The 22,013-nt window shown below is 52.7% G+C and overlaps 1 protein-coding gene across 3 annotated transcripts in view; it reads right to left on the bottom strand.

Annotated features, from left to right (window-relative positions):
• Positions 1-15,155, bottom strand: part of SCUBE3 (signal peptide, CUB domain and EGF like domain containing 3) — a 36,788-nt gene extending 21,633 nt beyond the window's left edge. For all 3 annotated transcript variants that reach the window (XM_033103695.1, XM_033103693.1, XM_033103694.1), the window contains exons 1-3: positions 14,692-15,155; positions 2,257-2,379; positions 1,141-1,266 (exon numbers count right to left, since the gene is read on the bottom strand). In XM_033103695.1, the coding sequence (XP_032959586.1) occupies positions 1,141-1,266; positions 2,257-2,379; positions 14,692-14,776 (334 nt within the window). In that variant the 5' untranslated portion in view covers positions 14,777-15,155. The remainder of the gene's footprint in view (positions 1-1,140; positions 1,267-2,256; positions 2,380-14,691) is intronic.
• Positions 15,156-22,013: the final 6,858 nt, after the last annotated feature.

The following is a 22,013-nucleotide window of genomic DNA, read 5'->3' as shown; positions in this document are numbered from 1 at the left end:
AGAGGCCCTCACAGGGGACTGGGCGGATGAGAAGGGAGGTCCTTCCCTGGTAGCTGCAGTGGTAAGAGAGGTGGCCAGGGCTGTGGGTAAGGGCCCCGCAGGAATCGGGGTTTAGAGGCCTGGGGCGGGAGTGGAAACCTATAGGCTGGCCCAAGGATGGAATGTGACAGCATTTAGAGGCAGCTCTGTAGGAAGAAGGCTCTCCTAGGCCAATTGGACCTCAGGTAATTGATCTGTTTGGTCAGGTGGAGGGTAGGAGAGCAGTCTAGCCTGCGTTTCTGGGCATCTTGCTTCTCTTCCTTTCCTGGTCTTCTGTTCTTCCAGTCTCCTATGTCTGTTTTGGCACCAGAGAGAAAGAATTTGGGGAAGGGCCGCGGGGTTCACATCACAAATCCTTTTCTACGATGGGGGAGAAATCTAACACGGTCCCAGTAAATTCAACCAAAGTTGAGTTTAGTTCCCTCTCTGATCCAGTTCTCCTCTCTCTGATCCAGCTCTCAGGACAAACGAGATCAGGTCAGACTGAGGTGTCAAAAGTGAGGAGAGGGTGAGCGTGGAGACTGCAGAAAGAGCTGGGAGAAAACCAGCCTTTAAGGGTCAAAGGCCCCCAGGGCCCAGGGAAGCAGCAGCGGCATGGATAACATTCCTCCTGTTTATTGAGCACCTACGATGTGCTAAGGATGGTACAGGGCTCTTTGTACATGTTCTCATGGTGATTCGCCCAGAAGCCCTTTCAGTGGGATATTACCATCCCCACTTTAGAGATGAAGAAGCTGGGATTCCCAGAGATGGCTAATTTGCCCAAGGCCCCACAGCTGGTGAGCAGCAGAGCCAGAACCTGTCTGCAGCCAAATCACCTTGCCACCACACTCCACCCCGGGGGCTAAACCCACTGCTGTCATCTCCTGGCCCTTGCCCTGGGAGCACTTTCTGGCAGCATCTCCTCTGATGTTTTTCATCCAGCAGCAGGATTATCTCATCCTCAGTGCCCAGTCTTAAAGGGGAGGCTGACCTTGTTCTCTGTTTTGTGGGAATGCAGCTCTTTGGTCACTTTCTCTCCTTGCCTGGGAAACGGGAAATGCTGAAAACGCCTCCGTCCCCACAAAGCACCCCCACCCACATCCCCTCTCCCTCGCTCACCCAGACAGTTGTGTCCATCATGTGCCAGGTGGAATCCGTCATAGCAGGTACATCGGTAATTGCCAGGGATGTTGACACAGTCGTGCACACAACCTGCATTATCCTCCCGTTCACACTCATCTACATCTGTGGGTAAAGAGGGGCTGAGGCAGCTGGACCCACCTGGATCCCCGCCCTGTCCTCCCAGGGCTCAGCCTGAAAAACATCATCGTGTGTGTGTGTGTGTGTGTGTGTGTGTGTGTGTGTGTGTAGTTACTTTCATGGCCTACAAACCATTTTGCATTCCATCTAAACTTATGTCATAAACATGTTCACATGTTTGCATCCCGTCTAATTACCACTCTACATGCTTGCAGAATATCCCACTGTGCTGCTAGATCATAATTTGTTAATCCTTTTCTCTATTGTTAGATGTCTGCCATTTATTGCCTTGTCATAAATAATGCATCAGAGAACTTCTCCCATATATTACTTTTTCTTTGAATTTCCTGTGAGTGTAAGTTCCTAAAAGTAAAATTCCTGGGTCAAAGGGGATATATATATACACACACATATATATATAAATGCCTTTTAGGATTCCTGCTAGGTATATAAATTGAAAATCACTTTTCAATTTATAACGTCACCTGGAATTAACGAGTGTACCTTGTCCACTGAAATCTTATCAACACTGAAGGTTGTAAATTTAAAATAACATCTCCACACTGCTGTAATTTGTTGCATTGCTTTAATTATGAGGGGAAGATGTGTTTGTTTACAGTATAAATGTCCCCTGGGATAAACTGTCTGTCATCATCCTTAGTGGGCACGGTGTAAGGGTCTAAAGATGGAGGTTCCAATGTCAGGGAACCTCAGACCTTCGTCCCCCCACCCAGCCCGGTTTGTCTGGTGGTGAACTCTTCCAACCAGGGCCTCCCTCAGCTAGCCTACAGGGTGCCTTCGTGCAAATGAGAAAATGACGTCCTCTCTGGGAAGAAAGAGTGCCCCCCCCCAACCTCCCTCCCCAGGTCAGTGGGGACTGCAGGCCTTAGTGTAATGCAGTGTGGCCACCTGCGGACACTAGCGCGTTTTCTCCTCTCCGCAGTCCCCCTTCTCCAGACGCCCTCCCAGCCTCACCTTTGCAGTGTTTACCATCCCCCGTGTAGCCAGACTTGCAGATGCACTTGTAGGACCGTGGGGTGTTCTGGCAGATAGCGTCAATGTGGCAGTTGTCAGTCCCCTCCACACACTCATCCACATCTGGCAGGGGCAGAGCGAGTACATGAGACCCTCTGTTGGCGCGTCCCAAAGTGTCTTGAAGGTAGTTCCCCAACAGCAAAATCCCCTCTCCTCTAAAGTAGAGATGGTGACCCTTCCAGAAGCAGGGACCCAACTCCGTGATTTCAGGAATTCAGAAAGAACCCCCACTTCCCTCAAAAATACTAATCCACAATGACAGTTAAAATTCTATCATTTGAGGGCCGGCCCGGTGGCTCAGGCAGTTAGAGCTCCATGCTCCTAACTCCGAAGGCTGCCGGTTCGATTCCCACATGGGCCAGTGGGCTCTCAACCACAAGGTTGCCAGTTCAATTCCTCAAGTCCCGCAAGGGATGGTGGGCAGTGCCCCCTGCAACTAAGATTGAACACGGCACCTTGAGCTGAGCTGCCGCTGAGCTCCCGGATGGCTCAGTTGGTAGGAGTGCATCCTCTCAACCACAAGGTTGCCTGCCAGTTCAACTCCCGCAAGGGATGGTGGCCTGGACAAGTACAATGGCCTGGAAGTACACACTGTTCCCCAATAAAGTACTGTTCCCCTTCCCCAATAAAAAAATCTTTAAAAAAAAATTCTATCATTTGAAACACTCCTCTTTGATTTAAAAACAAACAAAAACCCTGAGACTGGGTAGCACACTTAACTTGATTAGAAATATTCAACTTAATGCGAATTAGTTGACCTTTCTTAGGAGCAAGCTTAGAGGGAGGGGGAGAGAAAAGGCATGGGGAAAGTGGCCCCTGGGAAACAGGCAGGGTCCGTGCATCCATTGGTAATTAAAGGAGGAAGGAAGGGAGACGGGGCATCTGAGGAATCCTCATCTGCTTCACGATTTTGCTTGAGACCAGGCCTACTTCTACTTGCCCACATGGCGCCAAAATCTTTACAGGAAAGAAGTTCCATCCTAGAAAATTTCCCTCGGCCCCTGTGCTGTCAGCACCAGGGACCGGGAGCTGGCAGGGGCTGGTAGCAGCCGCCGCGAGTCTGCTAAGTGCAGCCCTTGGCTCTCCAGCTGCCTCAGGCAGGCCCATCCAGCCCACACCCTGAGCTCTTCCGTCTCATGGCAGGTGCTCCACTCTCCCCTGGTCCTCACTCTGACATGAGATGCCTCTCTCACAGCTGTGCCAAAGGAAGAGGCCAGCCAAGGTCGAGCCAACAGAGCACGGTTCAGAACGGACAGAGGAACAAGAATCATTGATCGCCTTTGGGCAAAAGACGCCAACTTCTGGGGCAAGGTTGTGGTGCCCCTAAAACTGAACTGAAATAGAGGGAAACGTTTCATTTGGTTGAAAATGATGTGTAAGGTGTTTGTGAAAGGCCGGGGAGGCTCCAAGGTGACTCAGCCCACCCAAAAGGAGACACAAGTAACACAAAGCAGGACGTGGCCGAGTGCCATGAAGACATTAGAGATGAGGTGAGGGGGTCCCTGGCCCTGGCTGCACGAGTCAACTCCCCCAGGAGACACTCGAGCACCACCCCAGGGCCTCTGGTCAGCTAGTCCGGCTGGGGCCTGGTCATCAGTAGTGTCCTAAAGCTCCCAGGTGAGTCTAGTATGCAGCCAGGCTTGAGAATCTCTGCTAAAGGGAAGATCACGGGAGGAAGAGACTCTTCTAGCTGTGAACTGGCAAACCCAAGACAGTGTACAAGTAGCAAACTGCAAGTAAAAGAAAGGAGATTTGAAATGAAGACTAACTTCCAGGTGCGATCTGTGGACCATGGGATTGCCTGGCTTTTGTTAAAATGCAGATTCTCAGGCCTTATTGCTGACTTATTGAATCCAAATCCTTAGGTATTTCAGGTTTTTTACTGAATGAATGAGTGGACCAGTAATCATTCCAAATGTATAGACACCCATGAGTCCCAGCTTGAAACAGCTAACTGTCCTCTGCTTTCATATTCCAAGAAGTACTTTGGGAGACAGGACTGAGGAGGTGTCCTAGGGCTAAGAAGAGACGTGAAATTTGGAAGCGTGCCCCCAAACATCCTGCCTGCAACGTGCAGGCTTCTTCTCAGCTCTGCACTCTACCCTCCAGCTCTCCTGGACTCCTCTGCTGCTGTCCAGCAGTCCACCATGGCTGGTGACTCTGATTGCCGGCACTCACACTTCTCCTCCAGCTCACTCAGGCCCTGCAGTCGTGGTGTCTACCTGCTGGCCCCCCTGGGAAGTCACCCCAAAGTGAGAGAACGGAGTAGAGGGAGCAGGTCAGACTAGTTCATAAGACAGGCATGAGGGACCTTTGTAGAGAGTGAGAGGTCGCATGGAGAATCAGTTTGTCCAACTGATGAAGAGAACATGGTACTAAGAAATGTACTATCATAGAAAGAGCCTCCGCTCTGGAACCAGTCAGTCCCAGATTCAAGTCCAGCTCCACGACTCTCTAGGGAGGTTTTTCTGATTCTTTCACTTCTTTCTCCCTAAAATGGGGACGATGATACCTCCTCATAAGAGGCTGTGAACAGGTGATGAGACGATTTGTGTAAAATAACCTAACCAAGTGTCTGGTACATAGTAGGTCCCCTATGTACGGGAGCTTGAGAAGGTAAGTATGAAATCACTGATTTAGATGACGGATGCTTGGCACTGTGCTGTGTAAGACGGCAGCCTCTAGGCACATGTGGCTGTTAAATTCAAATTCAGCTCCTGCGTCGCACTAGCCACAAGCCAAGTTCTCCATAGCCACATGTGGCTAACGGCTACCACAGTGGACAGCAGATAGGGACATTTCCCACATCATGGGAAGTCCGATTGGACGGCACTGCTCCAGCAGTTCTGCAAAAGGGATGCCCTGGGCCTAGGAGGACCGAAACATCTTCCTGAGACGTGGGATTCAAGTTACGTTTTGGAGGTTGGATAAATGTGAGACAGAAGAGGAAATATCAAGTGTGCTTAAATGTGCAAAGAAAGACAAGGCACTTAGAGCTGGTCCTTGTTCTGTGTCCCCACATTTACACACGCTCTCCATGGCGGGGAAAAACATTTTGTAACAACGAATTCCAAACTTTGAATGGCTTTAGGCTTAGTTTTATATGTCCTTGTTGGGTCCCTGGAGGAGGAGGGCTGGATAGTCACCCCGTCCCTTGGGAGTCTTAGGGGCAGGCCTGGGGCATCGGACCATCCCAGTGACTAATAATCATCCCGTTCATCCTGCTTGGAGCCCTCTTCTGTGTCTTTCCATCCCTCCCCCCGCAGCCCGAAGGGTGACTTGGAACTCATCTGGAAGCTCCTCCTCTAGGGCCATCCCAGAGGTACAGCCCCGGAATCAGCTGGTGCTTCACGAGGGTCTGCAGCAGGCTGTCTGGGCTTGCGGCTCTTTCCTTTGCTCCCAATTCAGTGTTCACCAGTACGAGAGGGGCCCTGATGCTGACTGCGGCCAACCCCGGCTCCCCGGCAGAGCCTTCGGATCTTTCCTGCAGCTGGGCTGTCCCTGTCATCCTACCCCTTTCCCTGGTCACAATGCTTCTCCCTCTCCAGCAGAGTCTTCCTGCTCTGGGGGACTTTTTCTCCTTCCTATTCCGTCTACAACCTCTACAACTGACCATTCTACCTCTTTCAACACATTCACACACATCACGTTCTCCACATCTGAAATGCAGCCCTCTTTTCTCTTCTGTGCCCAGCTTCCCAAATCTGGCTCAGGATCGTCTTCCCCAAAGCTCTTCCTGGCCAGCCCTATTCTTGGTGAGTGCCTGGTGTCAGGGGACTCGGTTTGCCTCGGCTCACGTACAACTACTGCTGAGTTGCTCTGCCAAGGCTTTAAAGCCACTTGTGGGGCATGTCCCACCTTCCTCACTTGGCTGGTCACTGCTGAGGAAGGGACCCTTCGACTGTTTGGCTAGAATCTTTTGAAGCAGAACAGGCCTAAAACTGAGCTCTGAAATAGGGCCCCAAATTACATCCAGTGTCTCCTCCTTTTGCCAGTCGTTCTTTCAGACCTCCTTTCCCCCACAGCGGCCCACCCATGATTTGTCCGTACAGGGACCCCACCAACAGCCATGGGCACAGCCCCATCTCAGCCTGTTCTCTCAGGGTGCAGGTGTTTACCAGCTGGCTTGACAAACCAGTGGAGGGTGCTGGGCATGGCTTGGAGGGACCAGGGGTTCTCAGCACTGGCTGCACGCTGGCATTTCCTGGGGACCTTGAAGAAGTGCGCCCGTCCAGGCACTCTCCTCACCGGGCTGCATGAGGACCTCCAGGGTGAGGCTGGGCTGCTGTCTGTCTTCCTTTTCCCAATTCAGGAAATGTGAATACACTCTTTACTGAGGCTGAGAAGAGAGCGGGGCAACAACGTGACGGAGTGTTTGAGAAAAGGGGTGCTGGAGTGGTACTGTGTCAGTTCAAATGCCAGCTCCGCCCATGGCAGCCTGGTCCTGGGCCAGCCTCTGCACTCCCCAGCTCCCTCCTCTGCAAATGGGAATCGTAATGATGGCACCTCCAGCACCTCCTCGTGGGGCTGCCATGAGCATCAAATGAGTTACCACTTATCCGGTACTTAGCAAGGCAGGGCAGGCATATAGTAAGTGCTCAACAAAGGTTCACCATTTTTAGCCCATCTCTCCAACACTCCCCAGTATCCTTTCTGAACCCCTCTCTCCTCCCGCTTCCCCTTATCAGAGCCCCATTTCAGGCCTGGTGTGGGGAAATGCAGCACCAGGGGAAGCATGAACAGGGACTCTGGGGGAGACATAACCCTGAAGATACCTGCTCTACTACCTACCTCACCCCTCGCCGGGAACTACCCAAGGAGAAAGGGGAAGTGGGTGAGAGGCCAGCTGGGAACCGAAAGGCTGCCATCCAGAATTCTTTGTGGAGGCTATCCTTTCATGCCTGTACCCCCACCCCAGGCACTGGGCTGGATCAAAAGCTGAACGGGGGAGACTGGCGGCTGCAGACACTACAGATGAGCCATGACCTCCCTGCCTCACCCTCTCCTGGCATGAACGCACAGGCCTGTCACTGCAGCAGCTTTCCCCAGCGCCATCCTACATGTCCTGTGGATCTGCTTCAGTGCCTGGCGGAGCACTCCAGAAACTCAGCTAAATGTAGGGAGGAGGGGTAGGCCGTGGGTGGGGTGTGAGGGTTAGCGGGCTCACCAGAAAGGGCAGATTACGATAACACACGCAGTCCTAAGATTCCCTTCTGAGGGTGGGGAAGTGGACCCCAAAAGGGAAGCACGGGGACCCCCGAGGAAACACTTCATCTACTTCAAAATTTTGCCCAGGACCAGCTCAGGAATAACAACAAAAGGAAACGAGCAGGAATACAGGCCAAGCAGGATAAGCAGACACCCCTAGGTAGAGTCTCCCACCTTTACGTTGCCACAGTTGTTACCTAACCGCTCACAGGGGCTGGGGGAGTTATGGGCAAATTTGCTGGGCCCAGTGATAAGGTCCAAAGCAGCCTGCCTGGTGTCCTCATGTGCCCACACGGCTGTGACATCCTTTTGGCCCCAGGTTAGCCCAGGACGTCTGGTGTGCCACCTCACTCTACTTTCCTCCCCTTCAGCCCAAATCTCACCCATCATTGAGGACCCAGTTCAGGTGCCACTGCGGGGGAAGGGAAGGTACGGTGGCTGTTCCAGCTTTCTCTGATCTACTCTTTCTCTTAACCCCTTCCTGCCAGGTTCTCTGAGCGCCTGACCAATCTCTATCTTGTGATGCTTCTTCTACACTACCTTGTGCCATCACTTAACTTGTAGTTTATGTGGATTATCTTTCTACTGAAGCGGTACGCTCCCCAAGGCCATGGCTTCTGAGTCCTTGAAAGCTGTACAGCAGCTGCGATAGAGCTGGGCAGCGTGTGCCCGCGAACCCGCACACCTGCTCTGCCTCCAGACCACAGGGCAATTGGGGGAACCCGGCTTCCCAGCTCTGGCTTCTCAATGTGTCGTCGGGTTTGGAACTGGGCTGAGACTCTGTCACCTTAGCTGGAGGCTGGGCCCATCCTCAGTCTGGACAAAGCCCAGACAGGGGTGAGGGAGGACCGGAGAGAGTCCAGGAAACCACACAGATGACCCCAAGGAGAGGAGGGAGAGCACTTTCTTCTTTTGAGAAAAGTACCCTTCCTGCTTACACAAGCTTGGCCCGTTCAACTGAAGAGCCAGGAAAAGCAGCTGGTGCTTGGTGATTGGAAGGGAGTGAACCTGAGAGGCTCGTCACCCGTCAGGGGGTCCTGATGAGTTTCTCTCTGAAGTCCTGCCTTATCCCTAATCCAGCTCTTTGCTCATTTGAATGTACCTTTAAATGGACAAGAACTTTCTCCCTCTCAGTGTGGACTAAACCAACAACCTTGAGTCAGAGGCCTTTAGAGGACGGGTAGGGTAGGGCGTAGAGGAGGTGGGGAGGAAAGAACAGAGCACTGGAGAGGGAGGGGTAGGGAGGCAGGCAGTGGGCAAGGCAGGTTCCAGCTTCGTAAGTATCAGTCTTACTCTCTAAATTGATGGGAAGAATAACAACATAAAGAACGATGATGGCAGATGACGATGTGTGATTCCATTACGGGTGCAAACTTCTTTCACATATGACTTCATTTGGTCTTTAACCGGTCCCGCCTCTCATGGTACAGATGAGGAACAAGCCCAAAGAGCGCATGTCGGAAAAGAGCAGAGCCAGTGCAGTCAGGACCGGTGCTCCCAATCCAGTGCCCCCTCCCACAGACGCTGGGTCTTAAACACTGGAGGGAGGACCCTATGCCTGCCCGGGTGTGGTGCCTCCTCCCACCCGACTCAGCAGGAAGCAAACAGCCCTGTATAACCATGGCCGCACGGTGGGACAGGAACAGCAGCCCCCTGATGCTCGGAGGCCCGGGCCCGGGCAGCAGGGAGGAGGTCAGGGCCGAGTGGTGCAGCTCGGTGGGCGCAGCCAGAGCTGCAGGGAGGAGGGCTGGGCAGTGCGGCAGTGGGCAGGTGTCTCCAGCCCTTGGATTCACTGTGCTGGGCCAAGCAGCTGGTTAGAAACAAAAACAAACACCAGGGATACAGGTTCCTGCTGTTAACAGCTTCAAACCGCCAGAGGAAAACTCCAAATAAATATAATTAGAAACTTGTAAAAACGTCCTCTCTGTAAACCTGCTTCCCAGGGTCTACCCTTTAAGCGCCCCCTTCTCCCACCCCACCCCCAGACCCACAGATCCTGACACTCCACCCTCACCCAGGGATTCCTAAGATCTGGTTCCTTGTTCTGGATCTTCCTCCAGCCCAGCAGCTCCTGCCCAGGTCTTTCCTCAGCTTGTCACCAGTGACCAGATTCGACAGGCCCTGGCCTGGGGCTCTGAAATCCAACCCCCAGCTCTCTGGGGCTATGGTGACAGCCACAGGGAAACCATAGGTAAGAGTGAGAGCCATCATCCGCCTGTGGAGCCAAATTGAAGCATCCAGTGGCAACTAGAAAACAGTGCCTCGGTCTGTAAAGGGAGATGTCTAGGTTGGAGCAGAAAGCAGAGAGCTAGTCTTGGAGCTGAGAATATATAGTGTGGGAGCAAGGCCCTGGGGCCCCACCCAGCTAGCATTCAGTTCCCAGAACACAAACACTTAAGCTCCACTTCCCAACGCTGTTGGAAGCTCACACGTTCACACACACAGAAACACTTGTTCTGCAGAGGCTATTTCCAGGGGGAAGTACCCCACTTAAGGACAGAGCAAGAACTGTCAGGTTTTGGGGGCCCCAGGAAACTGGCCTGGGGGAAGAAGGGAAGAGTAGCTGAGCGACGCAGACTTGGACAGGGAGCAGTGGGGCAGGGCCCAGGGAAAAGAGAGCCTGAGATCCAGGCCTGGGGAGGCCGCTCCAGGACTGAGGCTTGCTACAGTGTCTTCTGCCTTCAGCAGGAAGGATTTCATGAGATGTGCAGAATCTCAGAGCTGAAAGAGACCCTACTGATACTCTAGTCCCTTTTACAAGAGAGGAAGAGAATTTCAATGACTTCCTCAGAAGCTCCAATCCTTAGTCTCTGTCTGCATTTTCCTAAACCCACTGTCACCATAGTCCCCACCCCATGCCATTTGGGGCTAGTGATATGTGGGCATAGGAGGACAGCAGCCAGTCTGGTGACAGAGGGACCACTGGGGGAGAGGTGGAGGGTCCAGGTCCCCTCCTAGCCCAGGTGACTAGCTCCTTTACCCCTCAAACATCCCTGGGTTGTCAGTTGTATCACTCCCCACCCCCCACCCCCCAAAGACCAGCAGTCTCTCTCTTTCCAGATCCTGTCTTATAGCTGAGCCTGAAGAGGCTGTCCCCAGGTCAGGGCCTCTTGCCGGCACTGCCAGCCTCCGAGCAGCTCCACAGTTGCCAGCCCTGACAGGGACTCTTTCTTATAAGTGGTCGTGTGCTAGGGGTACAGGACATCAAAGGAGGTCCACACCCTGACACTCAGGGATCAGGGGCTGAGGTGAGTTCCGGCAGCAAGCTCCTCCACCTCCATCTTCTCAAGGGGGTCTGAAGCCATCCATTGCCTTCCTCCACATCAGTACAAGGCACTGGACCCAGCCACTCCACGTCTTTACTTCTCCAATGAAAATAAAATGCACATTGCCCCGCTTCCTTTTTCCTCTCACAGGAGCCCTGTGCGCGTGCATGCACACACACACACACACACACACACAAACACACCCTGAGTCATGCACACCCCCGTGAATGCACACCTCACATTCCCAAACTCACACCCAGGGCCGGCTCCTTTTACAACAGGTCCCAGCCACTCACATCTCAAACCGGTTCTCATGCTCTCAGATTCCTGAAGGTTTCAGAAAACAATCTCATTTGGGGGTTGCTGAGAACTTTCTTCTTTCTCTGCCTGTAATAATTCTGGCTTTCCTGTCTTCTAGTCCCTTCTCTCTCATTTCACCCTGTAGAGACTCAAGAAGATGAGGGGTAAGAAGTGAAAAGTCCCCCCCTCCACCCCCCAGGTTCCCTCCCCCAGGGGACATGTCACTGAGAGAAGAGAGGTCAAAGGGATTCCTGAGGAATTTCTGAGTAGTCCACCCCCTTCTCTACCCTCTGGAAAAGGCGGGGGGCTTAGAGGAAACTGACTGAAGATCAGGCTCCAAGAGTGGGGACTGAGTCTCTCCCCAGTGTGGCCTGAATGGGGCTCGGGCACTACCCAGCTGCCCAGGGGGCCACCCTCACCCACTGACACGGTCATGGTTTTCATTTCATATTTTGGAGGGAGGGGCTAAAAGGAACAGTCCCCTCACTGTAAGAGCTGGCCACAGGAGCCCAGGGAAGCGGGGAGGAGAGGAAACAGCCACATTAAAGAGGAAAAGAGGGGTGGGGGAAAGAAAGAGAGAGACACACATACACCCAGACAGAGACCCGGAGAGACGCACGGAGACAGAGAGACACTGTTTGCAGTCAGATGAACGCTCTCAGTCCCAGGGATGGTGTTACTTGGAAACTCTAAATACACGACTTTATCAAAAGTCTATCCCTAATGAGGAGAGAAAACAACCAGGTAAACTAAACGGCCAGGCTGGCTCTCCCTGAGCCCCTCCTAGGGACAAGTTTTCCCCTGAGGCCAGGAGACCTTTTCATTCAGCTGTAACCTGAGCCCTACACCAGGATTAGGCCTTTTTAACCACTGCTGCACACCCCCCCCCAAAAAAAAAGCAAATTAATGCTTTTAAGTTAACTATTATCTTGGTTATCCAGTCTGTCTACTTTAAAATACACAGACAGGCACTTAAAAAAACACTCAAAACCATGTACTCTCATGCTTGCTTACTCCTAGTCACACACGCTTACCCACCCACTCATCCACACACACAGTTCTCAAAGACATGAAAAACATCCGTATTCACGCTTAACAACTAAGTCACAATAGACACAGATACCCAGCTGTGTCATCTGTGGTGATCCCGGTGAAACACACACACACACACACACACACACTCACACTCACACACACTCACCTGCACACTCAGGACTCCCTTCCTTGTCCCTCCTCTCCTCCCCATTCCACACTAATTTGGTCCCCCCGCCTCTAATATCTGGAGAAAAGGGACAGAGATCCACATACCCCAGAGATATAGTAACTGTGCAAGATACTTGCCAAGGGTAAAGAACTGCTAGAGCTTCCTTTAAATGCATGTGACATTCCAGGCACCCCTTTTGGTACTGGGGATACCTGGGAGGTATGTTTGGGAGCAAAGGAGGTCCACAGCACTGAGTCTGTGGGTAAGGCTGCCCTGCCTGGTCAGTACATGTCCTTGCTGTGGCACTGGCCTGCAGACTGCATCCAGGGACGTCCCAGTAAACCTGTTGCTTGGCAATCGCTAGCAGACCAGGTTAATAAATTTCCTGAATAGCAGAGTCAAAAGTAGCTGAAATGACAGGCTTCAATTCCACGTCCGGTGAACTCAGAGACCAGTAGGAAGGAAGATGCAAAGCTAATGGCAGCCCAGTCAGAGGAAGTGTGGCCCGAATATGAGATAAGCAGTGAACAAAACTATTCATATTAGTCTGTAAGTTCCTTGAGGGCAGCGGCCTTCACTCTGGCTTTTTTCCCACAGTACCCAGCAGTGTCTGATGAAACAGGGAGCCCTGGAGTACCTTGGAGGGATTCTGAGTCCTTCTGTCCCTAAATGATGGGCTCATCTCCCAAGCTTGAAAGCCTTGGCTTGATGGCACCTGTCCTCTCTAAGAGTCTCCATCTGTCCCGGGAACCCCCTTGAATATACTGCTTGCTCCCCCATTTGCCCCCAGCTCCCCAGTCTCACTGCCACTACAGACACTGGCTCCAACTTGAAAGAGGTCCTTATCTTGTCTCTAGATTCCTGCATGAAATCTGTTCCTTCCTTCAGACTAAACTCCCTAGCTAATTCCATGTTATGAGTAAGTCAGCATGCACTACAAAAGCCAGCTTTGTTTACGAAAACACAAGCAAATCCACAGTGGGAGAGGGGCTGCTCCCAGGCTGGGGGTGGCAGTGGTAGTGGGCTGTCTGGAACCAGGACTGGAGAAGCAGCAGTTTGGGGTTGTCACCGGGTGGGGGTGAGGTCTGGTATTTGACAGCTGAGGGTCTCTAATGTTTTGTTCTGCTAAAGGACAGGTTGGAGGAGGAAGCGGGTATTTGAAGAGGCAGTGTTTTGGGGGAAGAGGATGGCTCTGATACAGCACCTTCCTTTTAACAGAGTGGGAGCCCATCCAGTACAAAGAGCAGCTTACCAGCCTCAGGACACAGCAACCTGACTGTCAGAGACTCAGGCTTTCCCAACTCCCAAGTTCAACTTTCCCTTCTGGCCCAGCCACCTCCACACCCCAGCTTGGCTTCAGGAGCCCCTGGGGTAATAGACAGAATCATATCCTCCTGGGCAAAGCTTTGCCAGGAGAAATTTTCTTTTTGTCCATATAAATCTCTTCCTGGGTGAGGACCCGATGGGGGAAGGGTGCAGCAAGAGGTCAAGGGGGAGGGGATACTGTCCCCAAGAGAACTATAGTCCACCAGCCTGGTTTCTGCCAGCACAGCCTTGGGACTAGCCAAGCAATGAGCCGGGGTCAGGGATGGGGGCGGGAGGGCCTCCCTGTCTCTCTCTTTAATTCCTAGAGGGATCTGTCAGAGCTCCCCAGTCAGGAATTTTACTTTGTTATTTTAATGCAATTCTGACCTGGATTTAAATGGAATTGGAAACCCGAGGCCTTAATAAATAAATATTATGATAAGAAATGAAAGCCATGCAAGAGGAAAGATTTCCCCCCAAAGAGGCAGAAATGCAACATTCTTGCAGGAAGCCAGAGTCGCAGAAATTTTCTTCTCTTCTTCAGCCGACTACCATGATATGAGAGGCGAGCCGGTTTTTCCATAAAAGATCCTATTTTCCTTTAACATTTTTCTACTGATAAGACAACAACTTGGAAATTTCTGTCTAACTTCGCATGAGGGTTTGGGGTGAGGGGAAGAAATCTATAGCGTGACTTTAAACTTTTCATTCTCAGCCTCTCCAGGCCACAACTTATGTTTCTGGCAATGTTTGAGAGAAGAGGAGCTTGGCTCTCCTCCTTTTGGAGGACAAGCAGTCTTTCGAAGATGCTGGGGGTGGCAGTGAAGCAGGCAGAATTCTGAGGTGCTGGTCACTTCTGTCCAGGGCCCCCCCAACGTATCACTCATCTGTGCCACCCCTGGCTCCTCCAGCCTTGCTCCCGGGACGCAGCGCCCAACGGTCAGGTCCTCAGCCCAGGAGTGCGGGTGCACAGAGCCCGGTCCTGACAGCAGCACGCTTCCCACCACCTGCCCAGCCCCTCGGAAAACGCACTCCCGCCTTCGGGCCCCGCAGCCCCGGCAGCCCCGCGTCCGCGCGTCCCTCTTTCCTTACCTTGCGCGGCTTTGCTGTGCTGGGCGGCACGGGCGTGGACCAGCAGGACGAGCAGGCAGAGCCCAGGCACGCGCCCCGAGCCCATGGTTGGAGCTACCCGCGGCCGGGGCCGGTCTCGCAGCCCCCGGAGGGCGGAAACTGGCCGGGCCCCCGCGCGTCGAAGGGGGGAGGGGAGGGGACGCCCCTCCGGGGCCGGGCTGGGGGCTGCGGGCGCGGGGCGCGGACCACGGCGCCCTGGGCGGGAGGCTCCCGATGCTACCGGCTTCTCCCGGCCCCACGCCGGGGAGAGCGAGGCGGAGAGCGCGACGAGGCTGGGGGTGCCGGGCGCTGCTGACGGAGGGGAACCCCCGCCCTCTCCAAGCCGGGCTCTGCTAGCGGCGACGGCGGGGCTGCTCCGTATAATCCCACCCAATTCCCAGCTTCGCCCGGAGAGAGCTGCAGCCGAAGAGCGCGCAGAACCCGGGCCAGGGACCTGAGAAAGGGGAGGGGAAACGCAGAGCCAGAAACACGCCCTTTCTGCCTCTCTTTCTTCCTCTCTCGCTTTCTCCGTCTCTCAGGCTCCGTCTCTTTTTCTTCGCCTTTCTCCTCCTCCTCCTCTTTCTCCTCCTCTCTTTGCTCCTTTTCGTTTTCTTCCTCCTCCCCCCCTCCTCCTTTTTCGTGCCCTTTTTTTCTTTCAAATGGGGCCTCGGCGCCGCAGCCGCTCCCCCTGCGCGCCCGGGCGCGGCGGCCCCCTCCCCAGGCTGCCGGGCCGCTGCCTGCAGGAATTTACAATCCGGCGCTGGGGGAGCGGGCTCGGTCTCCATGGAGACGGCTTCCCCGGGAGCAGGGAGGTCAGGCGCAGACCGCGCACAATCAATGGATCAATGCAAGCCCCGCTCCGCTCCAGACCAAACAGCGCGGAGCTCCGGCTACTCCTCTCTCCCCGCGGAAAGAGTGGGGGTTTAGGGTGCGCCCCCGCGCTCGCACGCGATGAGGGCCCTGCGACGCAGGTTTGCACGCACACCTCCACCAGGAGACAAAGAGCGCGGGGTGTCAGGGAGGCTGGGGCGGACAGGATCGCACTGGCACTCAGGCGTGCCCGCCAACCCGGCCCGACACACGGGGCACAGCCACAGAGGACCTCGAAAAACAGAGCGGTTCGACAACCGGCCGAATAACGCCCTTCCAACTCCACCACACCCCTCACCCCGCACCCTCAGGACTCAGTCCCCATTCCTGCTCCTGAGTCAACTTTAATTAAGGACCAAGAAGAAAGTAGCCTTGCCTCCAGCCCAAACTGCCAGCTCCAGAGCTGGCTCTCTAGAAGTTAAGGCCTTGGAGGTAGCCCACTGAGCCACCCTACCCTAGATCTGGGGTCACACATAAAACACTGTAATGTGCTCAGCACAGAGGCAAAAGCTAGACTGCAGAGGTAAGCCTCTGTGTAAATACAAAGACACACAGATACGCACAACACACTCCTCTAAACCTGCCCTTGAAGCTTCAAGATATCCTGACTAGTCCATTCACCCTTCATCCGTCCAACTTCAGGGGCAGCAAAAGGAAGATAAACAAGATTTTAAAAAATTGGGGTAAAGAGTGCTTCTAAAGGAACAGTGTCCCTGAACCGCGGACACCGCCTCCTGTGGTGTCTACCAGCTTTGCATCTTTTCTCCTTCCATCCTAGGGGAAAGAGGCAAGGCCTCTTGGAAGGTCGTGAGGATTTCCTTGGAGTATGGGGCTTCAGTCTGACTGAGTCTGTGTCAGGGTTCCGAGCCACGTGTTTGCAAGGAAGAGACCATTGGGACCCAGACTAACTTCACAGAGTCCTCAGGGTACCCAGCAGGAAGGGACAATGACCAGGATGTCTCTGAAAATAACTCAGTCCTTAGACCCTTGGCACTGACAGCCCATAGCAGCTGGGGTGACAAGCAGGCTTTGTCAGAGGCTCCTTAGCCCCCAGGGAACACTGAGCCCTCCTTTCCTAGGGATTGAGTGGAACAGTAGGATGGAAACAGACTCAAGTGTTTGGATTTCTTGTCCCTGCTGTATTCTGGGATGAAGATTACCTTTGGGCAAGTCACATGTCAATGGACCTCAGTATCCTCATCTAGAAAACAAGACAGTGGATTAGCTCAGTGGTGGAAAGGAGACAGAGCCCTCAGGAAGCCTGGGAGAGGAGGCTTGAGAACCCCTGCGTGGCGTGAAAGGTGATGGTTGGGATGGGAACACATAGCTCATGGAAATGCTGTGGAGGCCACAAAAAGGTTGGGTCAGATCTCCACGGTCCCTTCCAGCCCTGTCATTCTAGGACTTCCCTCCTTCATTCCATTGGCAAACCCCTCCCCTCAAAGCAGCTTTGCCTGCTGCCACCAATTATGTGTAGTGCTGGAGGACAAGTGCAAACTCGCCATCCTCTCTGCCCCAAACAAGAGAGTGGTTTAAAAAAAAAAGAAAGAAAAGAAAGAAAGAGAGAAAGAGAGAAAGAAAAGAAAAAGAAAGAAAGAAAGAAAGAAAGAAAGAAAGAAAGAAAGAAAGAAAGAAAGAAAGAAAGAAAGAAAGAAAGAAAGAAAGAAAGAGAGAAAATTGGAGGGTGCCTGATCTACATGGGGAAACAGGGAGAGAGCTGGGGAACCCCCGCAAGATAGGGAAGAGAGAGTGCATTGTGCCTTGCTTTGGGCACTGGTGTGAGCTTCTGTGGGTCCGTGGGGGAGGAGGGCTCCAGCCCACCCTGTAAACCACAGATGATATGGGCATGGAGGATTCTTCAGGAGCAGATCAGTAGGTTATCTCAGACCTTCTTTCCGGTTCAGTGTGATTTCTTGGTCCTCTGAATGTGGACATTGCCCTGGCTTGGGGGAAGGGAGGCTGGGATGGGTTACCCCACCTTAGCTGCTATGTCTCTGGGAGGCTCGGTATCTTTTACTCTAGTTTCTTTTTTTTTCTTCTTCTTCTGATTTTGCCAGCTTTTCCTCTGTTGGTTTCCTTTGCTCCTCTAGGACCAGGTGAGTTTCCTCTACATCTGGGCAGAAGATGCAGTTTCTGCCCGACTCCCCACCATCCACCCCGGTTTCAGCCTACCAGAGGATTCTACAGGAGCAGAAGCAGGGCTTACATCACTGGGCACTGTGAATTGGGGTGCTGGTCATATTGCTCTCTGCCCTGTCCATTTCTACAGGGATTCACACCTGGATAGGGACTCAGGAAGATGACAGAGAAGGAATAATGAGATGGCTCTTGAAAGTGGTACTACAAAAGCAGCAGTATATGCCATTCCCTTACTGGCAGGGGCAAAGGCCTCACGTCCCGGGGCCTTTGGGCCTCCCACGCTCACCTCTCGGGCTGCAGTTTGCTCGTGGGCTTCGCTTACCTTCAGGGGTACTTCTGACATTCGTTTCATTCTAACTTTTCCTGCAAACGTCTAGGGAGAGGACTGGGCTGGGGGGCCTATAACTGATATATCTTGGTTCTGATCCCGTTTAGGGAGACCTCTGCCAGGGCTCCACCACATTTGGGGACTGCCCCTCCCCTCTCAAGTCTCCTCCTGTGAGACTCTGCTCCTCAGCTTCCCCGTCTGTGAAACAAGTCTCGTGACCCTACCTGGACAGGCAGGGTCGTCTAAGGGAGAACATGTACAGGTTGGAACTACGAGTAGACTACTCCAAGGTCAATGTCGGGCCCTACCATTTCCCAGCCATCTACCTATTCTTGGTGCATTGTTTCACTTCTCTGAGCCTCAGATTCATCATCTAGAAAATGGGGATGGTCATACAATTCAACGGGGAGGCGTATGTCACTATCTAACCACATGGGCTCTAGAGTAAAGTAAACCTGTGGTTCAAATATCAGCTCTGTTACTTTCTAGCTGTGTGACTTCAGGTAAGTTACTCAATCTTAGTGAGCTGCAGTTTTCTCTTTTGAGAGAAGGAATAAAAATATCCACCTCGTAGTGTTATAGTGTTAATTGAATGAGATAATGAATGGAAACCCCCTGGCACACAGTAGGTCTTTAATACGTGGTGGACATTGTTGTTATTTCCACTGTTTCTTGGAAGAAACTAAGTCTACAGTGTTTGATAGTAAAGGTTTGGTAGTGCCTGGGAAGGAGCAGTTTTATCCCAGGCCAGACTGTGATGTCACTGGATATTAGTGACACTGGGCTTGATTCTCACCATCCCCAACTGGTTCCTGTTTGCCACACATTCCTACCGAGAAGGTTCCAAAACTGCCATGCATTCCAGCACACTGTCCAAGTTAGAGCGGTAGAAGGAAACTCACCTGGCAGGAAGGGTAGCTGCAGAAGTCCTCTTTCCCTCCTACCCTGCCTTACAAAGGCAGAAATGCCCTGAGACACAAATTAGAGCTCATAGCTACCGTCTACTGGGTACTTTCTACGTGCCAAGCACCATACCAGACACTTCACCACAAGCCTATCCAGCAAGAATTGTCATCCCATTTTGTTGATGGGAAAACTGCGGCTCAGGTAGGTCAACTTGCCCAGATGACTGACTAAGGAGGGACAAAACCAGGACTTGGGCCCAGGCCTAACTCTGAAGCTTGTATACTTCCTCTATTCTCTGTATTGCCTTCTCTGAATCCACAGAGACCTAACACATTTTTGTCACTGTTATGGGGTAATCATTTGGGACAGGCTGAGGGTTCCGGACTAGCCCCGTCACACACAAGAGGTAGTAGAGTATTACCCTTCCTCTGAAGGATCATATAGGACTTCAGAAGGCTTTAGCCATCACTTTTGTCTGATAATGAAAGGTCACACAATTTGCCCAAGGTCACACAACATATTTGTGTGTGTGAAAAAACAAAGCCAGAAGCAGAACCCATGTCTCCCCTGACTTCTGACTCCTGGATCAGTGCTCCTTAGCCTGTACCCTCAGAGCTGCCATTACCCCCCTTTCAGTTCTCACTCTTTCTCTTTCTAATGATTTGATCAGTCATGAATCCTTCTGTCAAGTGGCATATGGTACTTATCTCATACCTTCCTCCCAACATACATGGTCCTAGGCCCTCTAGGATATACAAAAGACATAGGAAACGTGATCGTCACTCAAAGAGCTACATCAACACCAGTGTATATGGTTCCAGACCCTCTGCATGACAAGCCACGTCCCCCAAATGCCAAGTCTTACCAGGAAGACAAGATTTCTATATGCAAAACAGCCTATCTGAATGTGCTATCAAGCAATCCAGACGACAGCGCCATGGGAAGGCAGAGGAAACAAGTGATTATCTAGAAGGCTTATGGACGAGGAGGGACTTCAGGTGAATCTTGATGACACTGAAACAGAAAGAAATCGATGGACAAGATAGAAATACAAAGAAAAATCAGTCATTGACAGATGGAGACAGAAAAAAAGAGAAGAATAGAACGACAACAATATAAGAAATAGAAGAAAGGAGGGAGGGAGGAATCAGACCAGGTCAGGTTAACCCTGCTTGGTCCTTGTTTCCCACCTGTCCAGGATGGCTCAGGGGCCATTTGGCCGTATAGGCAGAAGACTGGAAGTAACGCTCTCTCAAAGTCAGCTCTGGCCCTGGGGTTCCGGGAGCAACTTGCTCCAAGGCCCTTAGTCTTGCCTTTACAGAAAGGTCCACTGGCAGCCCTGCCAGGACTTGGGGTGGGGTAGCCTGGTTCGAGCTGCCCACACCTGTTCCAGCCTCTCCTTTGGCCACTTGGGTGGCCTCCTTGGCCCCTCCTTGGCCCCTCATCCCAGGATTCTCCCAGCCCTCCCTCCCTGTCCACTCCCACACCTGAGTCGCTTTGCCACCTGCTTCCTCCCCACCTGCTCCCTGGCTGCTTCCATGAAGGAAACAAAAATCTCCAACCTGCCAATTGGCATCAATACTGACGTGTTGTTCCAGACCCTTCCTCATCATGAGGCAAGTCTCCAGACTGCTCTGAGCCTGTGCCCTGTCCCCTTGCACACAGCTGCTCTTCCAAACTTCCATTCCCCTGTGCCAGCCTCCGCCCACGTACCTCTCCACTCACCCCTCTCGGCTCCTGCGTCACTGAGGAGCCAGAAGCCATCTGCCATGAACTTCCTATCCACCACCCGCTCTCCCTCCACTGCTGGGAGAGGGGCCCCTCTTTCTGGCCAAGGCCAATCCCTCACACATGTGCAAGGATTCCATCCCCTCGTGGCCCTCAGGGAGCCGGTGCTGTCAATTATCCCCCCCTTTCCTGAACCTCTCACCTCAGCTTTTCCTCCTACACAGTATAACCTGCAGCATCCTACAGCAGCAACAGCCGACTTCCCCAGACCCCGCTGCCTCTCGTCCTTCCCAGCACCTGGACTGCTAGCAGGAGTGTGCCTGCTCTGTCTCCACTTCACCCCTCACCCCCGTGCAGTCTGGCCCAGGCCCCCTCTGACACCCCTCCGCTACGTCTCCAGCCACGTCCACATCTCCATACCAGGGCTGCCTGCCAGTCCTTATCTAGCCTGACCTCTCTGCGTCATCAGGAGCCTCTGAACATGTCCCTTTCCCTTCTTGGAGCCTTTTCTTTTCCCAAAACTCCTGCTGGCCGCTCTCCCTCCCCTGGCCTCTTAAGTGCATCTAGCTTGGCTCTTCTAACTTCTCACACTACGTGACCTCCCTAGGAACTGTCACCCAGAGACAGCAAGGGAGATGGAAGGAATATTGGCTTTGTGGTCAGAAAGTTCCAAGCTTGAGTTCCAGCCCCATCAGGAGATAAGCTTGAGCCAGTTTCTTTGCCTCTCTGAGATTTAACTTCCTCATCTGGAAAATACAGGGGATAAAGTTGTGACCTTGCAGGTTGTTGGAGGGCTATGGCTGGTAAGTCGTGTGGAAGGTCCAGTGCAAATTAGCCGGACAGTTTGTCCCACCTTGTGGGGAGTTATGGCTCCAGCTACCACCAATGTGCTTCTGACTCCCAGATCCCCAGCCCCCACTTTTCTTCTAGCTCGAATTCTATATGCCCGACTTTCAGATCTATAGCTCTAGCTCCCTGTTCTCTTTTTTTATTTTGTCCTATATTTCTGTCTACTTTATAGATACTTACAATAGTACTGTTCAGACCTCAAGCTGACCCAACCCCCAATCACACGCAGCGTTCCTTTCAACCCTCTCTCCTCACCAGTCCTCTTCCTATGATCTCCATCTTGGGGTTGATGGCTCCATAACCCACCCAGTGGCCCCAGCTGGATTTCTGAGTCTGTAAGGGCCCTTTCCTCCTCCCCACCTAAGAGGCCCCTGGATCCTGTGGGTGAAACCTCCCTCAAATCTATCCCTCCTTCCACCCCCACTGCTGTTGCCGCAGTCTAGACACGATGTGTCTCCTGTAGTCACTGCCGGTCACGGTTAAG

The sequence above is a fragment of the Rhinolophus ferrumequinum genome, chromosome 3 (genome assembly GCF_004115265.2).
Source record: "Rhinolophus ferrumequinum isolate MPI-CBG mRhiFer1 chromosome 3, mRhiFer1_v1.p, whole genome shotgun sequence".
In the NCBI taxonomy this organism is placed as follows: Eukaryota; Metazoa; Chordata; class Mammalia; order Chiroptera; family Rhinolophidae; genus Rhinolophus; species Rhinolophus ferrumequinum.
The sequence above is the reverse complement of the archived record's forward strand: the minus strand, read 5'-3'. Positions and strand labels throughout refer to the sequence as shown.